General features: G+C 32.0%; 2 protein-coding genes across 2 annotated transcripts; one reads left to right on the top strand and one right to left on the bottom strand.

Annotated features, from left to right (window-relative positions):
* Positions 1–2,098: 2,098 nt before the first annotated feature.
* On the top strand, positions 2,099–4,167 carry LOC137809655 (zinc finger CCCH domain-containing protein 6-like). Its single transcript, XM_068610754.1, has 4 exons — positions 2,099–2,256; positions 2,494–2,700; positions 2,874–2,998; positions 3,071–4,167. The coding sequence occupies exons 1-4, from the start codon at positions 2,221–2,223 to the stop codon at positions 4,002–4,004; spliced, it is 1,302 nt and encodes a 433-aa protein (XP_068466855.1). The 5' UTR covers positions 2,099–2,220; the 3' UTR covers positions 4,005–4,167.
* Positions 4,168–5,716: 1,549 nt separating this feature from the next.
* LOC137810978 (large ribosomal subunit protein uL2x-like) lies at positions 5,717–7,473 on the bottom strand. Its single transcript, XM_068612499.1, has 2 exons — positions 6,926–7,473; positions 5,717–6,235 (listed from the first exon to the last, which is right to left on the bottom strand). Exons 1-2 carry the CDS (start codon positions 7,363–7,365, stop codon positions 5,890–5,892), a joined length of 786 nt encoding a protein of 261 aa, XP_068468600.1. The 5' UTR covers positions 7,366–7,473; the 3' UTR covers positions 5,717–5,889.
* Between the last annotated feature and the right edge of the window lie 1,238 nt (positions 7,474–8,711).

Raw genomic sequence — 8,711 nt, 5'->3', positions numbered from 1 at the left:
CTGAATCATTTGGTTCCTGAGATAAATTCATTCTAGTTTTTGAAATATTTGCGAAAACCCTTTAAACAATTCACCCCCCTCTAGTTTAAAGCCATCTTTTCTAACCGAGGGTTGAAAAAACCTCCGTTATTTTTCTGAGATTTTAATAAACTTTTAAAATTTAATGAAGGTAAAAAAAACTTATGTTATTTCGCTGAAATTTTAGAATAAAACTTTAAAATTTAACGAAGGTTAAAAAAACTTCATTATTTTATTAAAATTTTAGAATAATCTCTTAAACTTAACAAAAATTTAAAAAAACTCCATTAACTAAATCAATTAGTAGATACTAAATTAAACTCTCTTTTTTCTTATATTGTCAATCTATTGTTAGTCTTTTAATTATATCATAATTAGTTTTCTGGATACATTAACATTTTTATTAAGCTTTAAATAATTGCAAAGTTAATACCACAATTAAAACAGAACATGGAAACTAACTCCATATTTTATTCAAATTAACCCCGATAATTGCTAACATAAACACTAAGCAATAGCTTTCATTCAATCATTAAGTTGAATTTTGGAGCGTTACATATTTAATAATGAATATTTGTTATATTAAATATTTATAATAAATATTTTTATAAATAATAAAGACAATACATCTTTTATATTTAATGTTTATGATACATATTTGTAATATGTATTCTAATAGTTATAATTAATAAAAACTACAATAAATACTCCGTAAATATTTATAAGAATAAGAAATACTTTATAAATATAATTCATATTATTATATATATTAAATACTTATATAATAATACTTAATATTAAATATACTTACTATTCGATAATATAGTTTATATTTTTTAATTTATTCGTATGTCTAACTGTCTTAATGATATAATAAATTGAATCAGTTATTGAAGTTAATAATTTACTGATCAATGAACATTAATTAAATATGGAGGAGAAATTAATGAATGGAGATTTTATAATAAATTTATTTGTGATAAATATAATTAAATTGGAGAATTAATAATGTGAGCATCCATGGTAATAATATCATAGAAAAGAAAATGATAGTTTGGTTGTATACAATTCTTATGTGATGATATAAAAAATATTAAAATAATAATATTAAAAATTATAATATAGTTATATAAAAATTGTGGATGGTAAATATATATATCTAATTGACACCCTAATATCACCGTGAGGAACTTTAGGCTCTATTTGTTGGAAGTGGAAAAGCACATATTTATTGTACACTAATAAATTTAAAAAAATACGGAAATAAAAAGAAAAATTCCATTCAAAACTTTTTCGTAGATGAGTACGAAGAAAGTTATATATATATATATATATATATATATATATATATATATATATATATATATAATTAATATTAATTTACTTTTTTATTCATTTATTTTAAACTCAAATTATTATTATTTTTATTTAAACAAGTTATAATTTAAATATAAAAAATATAATTATTATAAAATAACCTAATTAATCATATTATAATAAATTATAAATATAAATAAAAAAATATTTTTTAATAATAAAAAATAAATTTATATAATTATTATATTAATTGCAAAAGAGATCAATAATAATAATGTTATTTAATATAAAAATAAGTTTTTATCAAATATTTATAATTATAAATATTGAAATAATATTTTAATTAAAAATAATTATAATTTATAAATAAATAAATCAAATTAATTTGTTAACAATTTTTAAATATAAGGATAAATTTGTAAACTCATTTATATCAATTAAAAAATATACAATTTCAATCAAACTAATTACATCACTCAAAAACTTTCAAAAACTTTTTCTATATTTTCTCTATATTTTCCATTGTACTTATCTTGAACCAAAGACTCTTACTTTCTTTACACTTTCCTTTCATCTCAAATCCACACCTCATTTTCACTCTCTAATTCAAAAAAAAAATGTTAAAAAGCATGTTAAAGTGTAATGAGGTGGAGTGAGCTATGAATGCAAAATAGGGCCACCACTCTTCATTACACTCCGATTTCGATTCTTTCCTTCAGTGCTGTAAGTTAACCATTCACCGCTTAGGGTTTTCAACATCTCTTTATATAAACTATTCTGCTGCGCTTTCATCTCTCAGACTCACTCCCATTCTTCATCTCTCAACACCAACTCCTCCAATTCACCTTTCTTCTTTTTATCTCAGATTCATCAAGGGAAATCAACATGCTTTCTGGGGCTCCTCGATCAAATCTCAGACAGGTACAAACGTTACTAACGCTTTCTCTACTGCTTTCATCTCTTTCAAATTCCTTTTTCTGCATTCTCTTTTCGAGTTAACAAAAGTGGAGACATAGTAGCAAAAATTAATATATGTGTCAAATGGTGTGCTGCAAAGTGTTTTCCACCATTCCATGGTGCTACTCCTTGTGCTTTCTACATGCTGCCATGACTTTTTGGTCTAATTTTGAAAGTTCGTACTATTTGTGATCTTAACAGGTAAAGTCATTCTTACGTGATGATTTCCCATCCAAAGATGACAAGGAATATGAAGATCCTCTTCTAGCAAAGACATTGCCATTATGGCCTTCAACTGCAGATGAATATGATGATTTTCCACCTGGTTTTGAAGGAAATCATTTTCTGAATCGATCAAATGACGAATTCTCTCGCCTTTCTCAAATTAAATGGGAACGTCCTCCTTCGGTAACGGGATGCTAGAAATTTATAAAAGAAGAAGTTTGATTTTCCTCATTTCTTCATCTTTTTTCCTTTCATGTTTGTACTCACCATATTTCTTTTAAATTTCGATATTCTTGTTAGCTGGTTGGTTTTATATTATATTCTCACATTCATAAATTTATTTTCTTTGAATATAGTTTGCTTTGAATTCTAAGTGGAGAGTAGCAACGGGTGAAGAAAGTAGAGAGAGAAATGTTCAAAGTCTAAGAGAAATGAGAGTGCTTGAAGCAGTTTATCCTCGTATTTCATCAATTCCTTCCAGGTAAAATTATATTTACTGAGAAAAGACCTGCAATACTTTGTTTCTCTTACTAAACGTTGTGTTGTTCCGTAGCCCTTCGGTTTCTTTTGATGTGGAGATGGAATCTTATGATGATAGCCTCACTCCTCATGTCCCTCTCATTCCCATTGAGGAACTGGAATCGTTGCAAGATAGAAAACAAGATGTTACAGTCACAAAATATGCAGACTCTTCCTGCAAATTGCCGACACAGATATTGCAAAAATATATTCCGCTAGCAAGATCCTCTTCGGAGGTAGATTTATTTGCAGCTTATGCTACTGTTGCAGCTGCCATCATGAAAAGCAATGAGGAAAACTGCTTGATTGATATAAATTTCCTCCTTGAAACAGTAAATGACCCAATAAAAATTGGAAACTTAATTGAAGATTACATATCAGCCATTACCACCACCCCTTTTCATACACCTACAAGATCTCTGAGTATACCCACTTCTTGTAATGCCCCTGATATCTCAGCAGTTCCATTGACTACCCCTGCAAGCAAAGCAACTGCATTTGATCCATTGCTCTCCCCCACACCTGAAAAATCAACAATTTCATCTGTTTCATTAGAGACAACCACACTTGCAAGTGGATGTCCTTTGAAAAGTCCTGAATCTTCTAAAACAGAAACAATTAACACAGTAACGCAACCAGTGGTAAAGCGAGGAGCACCACTGGAAAGCCAAAGAAAGAGTTTGTCCAAACACTTGCAATCCAGTGCTAGTTCATTGTCTTCTCAACGCGGTGTTGTGAAAGATGTCAACTATTATCTAAATCTTGTTAGAGATCATGATAATTATAAGAAAGACATGCGCAGTCGTAATAATTTTCAAGATTCGAAAAAACCACGTAACAACACCACTAATCAGGAGGAGGCAAAATTCAAAATTCATAAACCATGCAAATATTTTAAAACTTCAAGGGGTTGCCGTAATGGTTCTAATTGTCGTCATCAGCACGAAATGTCAGTGTGGAGGATGTAATCTGCATTCTTATGATCAAGACTCAAGAAAATCAGAACCCCTTACACTGATTAAGGATTAATGATCAAGACTTAGCAATAGGAAATCTTTTTTATTTTATTTTAATGTTTTAATAGCTTTGACAATTCTTTGACAGATTCAATGAGATTGATAAATTGGAGTTAGATTTTTTAAAAAAATTTAAATATATATATGAACGAGTTTAATCGGAAAAAAGAATTCTTAATTAAAAGAAATCATCTTAATGCATGGTACAATATTTTTATAGAACAATTCAAAACCAATAAATATTATATAATAGGTAGTTTAGAGTAAAGTAATAAAATAATGCCTATTTGGTTACTTGATTGTATGTTAGTTGCCAAAATAGTGTAAGAAATCGTTAATAAGAAGAAAGCAATTTTAAGTCCGTTAAGAAATTTAGGTGATATGTTAGTAGAAATACATTCTTTCGAACAATAATGACTTTGTATGAGGAACATGAATTTCTTAAGAAAAATGATTACGACTTCAGGTGAAAAATATAAAGGGAGAAGAAACTTAGACGACACAAGTCTTTTCCCATTAGATTGATCAAGCCTCTCAGACAAATTAAAAAGTCTTTTGGTGAGACACCTCAAAGGAATTTTAAATTTTTATTTTATTATTATTACTATTATTCATCTATTATTTTTACTTTAATCCTTTGTTATTTTAATGTGATTCTTTGATCTGCATCGTCAAACGAGTTCATCATTGAGAGTAAAGGATGTGTTTGTTAAAAGATACAATCAAATCAAAATGTAACACGGTTATTAAAATAAAAACTAAATCAAATTAAATATCTAATAATCAATATTTATATTTAATTATAACTTTTTCGTCGACAAATAAATCAACTTTTATATATACTATACGTAAAAAAAACAACGCATACCCTCGTTTATTACAAACTATTATATCTCACTAATAAAAGCTTCTTATACATGTTCTTCCTTAAAAGTTTATACTTCAAATAACTTTCTAGTTAAACCTGCTACTATATTCTCTTATAAAGAATTTGAGTACCTAATTCACACAAAAATAATTATAAGTACTTTTAGAGACTGAACTTTCTTTGGCAAAATAACAAAAATCAGTCATTAATTAGTCACTGATTTCATGTGGAGGTATAAATTTTGGTCACAATGTTTAGTCACGTTGCCTAAATTCGGTCACTGATTAGATTGGGGAAAGACAATAGAAGCAGCAAATATTTAAACAGTCGCTAAAGATTCAATCAATATAAAAATCAATATATACATATGTATTTTTCAGTTTTTAGTAGTCACTTATACTTCAGGTAAATTTTCAGTCACTAATATGATTACCAGTATAAAGTTTACATAATCCCTTTTAATATTTATTTTACATGTTCTTGTTGTCTCTCTCTACCATTTTCACACAGACTAAAGAATATATATATATATATATATATATACCTTTTTGACAAATCAACTCTGACGTAAAACAAAGAAAAAAGGTTTCACTTCTAGCATTCAAACTGCCTTTTCAAAATCGAACTACCAAAACAGTTCAGCTATACCAGTTAGAATAACAGTTGAGCAAAACTCCTAAAATAGAAAACTAATGATAGAAAAAAACTGCACTTCAATACTGGCAAACAAGACTAAGTTGATCTATGAAAAAATATGGATACGTAATGGTCCACAGAAGATGAAATCACCAAATGATTGACAAAAAGCAGGATTAAACGGATCTTTAACCAAATATAAAACACCACACATTACACGCTTCGTATTTATGGTGGACATGGTGCTCAAAAAAGAAGCCAAACAGTTGAAAATAAAATATCAAAGAAACAAAATTTGAAAATCTGTAATTAAGCATGTCTCTAACAATATCCTTAAGTAGTCTTGTCAGCTTTAGAAGCAGTGGCAGCAGCTTGCCCCCTAAGACGACCAGTCCTCCTGGCAGCAATGAGACCAACCTTCTGGCCAGGAGGAGCATCACGCCTGACAGTACTAGCATGCCCAATGTGCTGGTGGTTACCTCCTCCATGAGGATGCTCAACTGGGTTCATAGCCACACCACGCACCTTAGGCCAGCAGTTTCTCTTCACTCTAAACTTGTGGTAAGCATTACCAGCCTTAAGAAGAGGCTTCTCAGTTCTCCCTCCACCTGCAACTTGCCCAATCATTGCCCTACATGCACTCGGCACAATCTTCTTTGAACCAGAAGGAAGCTTGATCCTGCCAACACAGTGCAAACATGCATTCAAACAATTGCACAAAATCCAGTTGAGTCCACTTTACAAAATCTGACTCCACTAAAATCATCAAAACCATGGATATTACATAAACATACAGAATTGTTCATATATCTGCCGGATTATCAAATCCTAATTTCATATTCAGTATATAACTTGCTTTACAATAAGAACCTGACAGAATCCTAATTTCATATTCAGTATATAACTTGCTTTACAATAAGAACCTGACAGGCCGCTAACCATCTTTGTACCACGTATACAAGAATAAATAAGACAAAATGAATTAGGTTTCTATTATCTAATTTGTGCAAGTTCAATAATATTAACTTCCCTAAAAACTTTTTTTTTAACTTACCCAAAAGCTATAGTTTTTTTTTCGTATTTTCAGTCGATGGAATTCATCCAAACAGGGCCCGTAAGTATATCTCACTTTACTCTCGACATTATTCATCCATAATCCTTAACTAAATACCAAGCTTTCACTTCCCTGATTTTGTACAATATTACAAAATATAATTCACATTAGTTAACAGTGAAAATTAATAAAACACCACCTTTAAGCAACGGAATAGACCCACTTCTCAAAGACAGATTTTGAATCCCAAAAACAAACAAAACAATCCAAAAACAATAATCCCGAGAGTCCAAATATAAGAGCGCGAGAAGGAACCTAGAGGTGTCATTATCGGGGTTGTGGCTGATAACAATGGCGTAGTCACCGGATGCTCTGGCGAAGACACCGCGATCACCAACGTGGTGTTCGACATTGCAGATGACAGCACCCTCGGGGATGGATCGGAGGGGCAAGACGTTGCCAACCACGAGAGTGGCCTTCTTGCCGCAGTAGAGGAACTGCCCAGTATATAGACCTTCGGCAGAAACGAAGAGTTCCGTCTGCTTCTTGTAGCGGAAGGGATGGCGGAAAGTGACCTTGGCGAGAGGGGCACCGCGACCGGGGTCGTGGATAATGTCGGTGACCACTCCCTTCAGGTAGCCATTGCGTTCGCCGAAATCGAGGCTGCGGAACCTCGCCGGTCCCTTGCGGTGGTGGGTGTGGGACTTGAAAACGGAGCCTCCACCCTTACGCTGTGCGCGAATTACCCTTCCCATTCGGATATACCTGTGTGTTTGTGCGCGCCGCGTGGATGGAAGAAGGATAGATCGGAAGCTAGGGTTTCGGCTTTGCTGCTAATATATAGCGGACGCGACGCCGTTTTGTGTTTAATGTAGATTGAAATTTAGTAACTTTTAAAATTGCTCCTCAATCACTAGAGCCCAATAAGTGCCTAAATGGGCTTTAGAGGACTGGTGCTGGGCTGTTTCTTCCTGCACCTCCATATATTCTTCTCTCGTCTCCATAAATTTTCATATTTCAAAAAATACCCCTTTTTAATATTCTGGATTACGTAATTAAGAAGTCTTTTTTCAAATATTTAATTAGATTTCGGAATACATAATCTGGAAGCTTTTTTCATATGCATGTTTAGTTTCTAAATTATATAATCTGGAAGTCTTTTTTAGCTTTCGGATTACATAATATGGAAGTGTTTCTTCAAATGCATATCCGGATTACATAATCTGGAAACTACTCTGGGGGTGGCACAAGAAGGATAAAAAAATATTTTCATGTTATGTATGGGGTGGCAGAAGAACCTATGGAGGTGCAGGAAGAAACAATCATGACGGAAGAGGCCCAAGCACACGGCCGCATGCAAGCCCACCAAAGGGTAGATTTGGGTCAACCACTAGACTTATGGCCAAGAGGATCCAAGAAGACTGGATTACTGCTACTAATGGCAGAGAAACGTTCTTATACATGTTCAAATGCCATAAGCTCTAGTGTAGAGTAGACTTTAATTTCTTGTCAAAATTAGCATAGGAACTTTATTTATAATTTTTCTTAGAATTAATTTTGGCACCTAAAACACCAATCATGTAAACTTAGAGTTTCTAAAAACCTCTAAATTTACCAAGGCCGGTCTAGAAAGCCCATAGAGGGGGTGAACATGCAAATTAGTCACACCCCTCCCATGTGCTTCTTTATGCGCTATTTTTTAGGAGGGAATTCATTTGAATTTCCCTCCACTTTCATTTGAATTTCCAGCCCTCTAAACACTATAAATAAGAGGGTTTGGCTCATGTAATTGTAAGATTAATCTAATAGTGAATTGTTGCCTATTAGGTATAACAGTATTAACTGTATATAACAGTCTAGTCTTAATTGTTTACATTGTATTACGTACTGCACTGGGTACTATTAATACCCAGCCTTCCTTGTACATTACAACTGATTCAGATAATAAAGTTTTACTCATTCTCTACCTTTCTTCTCTCTAAACCTCTCATTCTCTCTATACTCTTTTATGGTATCCAAAGCCAAAAATGGCCTCATCATCTACCACTGAACCCAATTCTGAAATTTTTTCCTCCAGGCCCGAGGTTCTTCTCCCTCATAT

The sequence above is a fragment of the Phaseolus vulgaris genome, chromosome 2 (genome assembly GCF_000499845.2).
Source record: "Phaseolus vulgaris cultivar G19833 chromosome 2, P. vulgaris v2.0, whole genome shotgun sequence".
Classification (NCBI taxonomy): Eukaryota; Viridiplantae; Streptophyta; class Magnoliopsida; order Fabales; family Fabaceae; genus Phaseolus; species Phaseolus vulgaris.
Note: the sequence above shows the minus strand (reverse complement) of the source record. Positions and strands in the feature narration are given on the sequence as shown.

What these genes read in the sequence shown, in the direction of transcription:
- LOC137810978 (XM_068612499.1), bottom strand. Translation starts at nt 7,365, where the DNA reads ATGGGAAGGGTAATTCGCGCACAGCGTAAGGGTGGAGGCTCCGTTTTC. An exon ending in CCCGATAATGACACCTCTAG is followed by an intron (nt 6,236 to 6,925) that starts GTTCCTTCTCGC and finishes CTGTGTTGGCAG; the next exon opens with GATCAAGCTTCCTTCTGGTT.
- LOC137809655 (XM_068610754.1), top strand. Translation starts at nt 2,221, where the DNA reads ATGCTTTCTGGGGCTCCTCGATCAAATCTCAGACAG. An exon ending in CTCGATCAAATCTCAGACAG is followed by an intron (nt 2,257 to 2,493) that starts GTACAAACGTTA and finishes TGATCTTAACAG; the next exon opens with GTAAAGTCATTCTTACGTGA. An exon ending in AATGGGAACGTCCTCCTTCG is followed by an intron (nt 2,701 to 2,873) that starts GTAACGGGATGC and finishes CTTTGAATATAG; the next exon opens with TTTGCTTTGAATTCTAAGTG.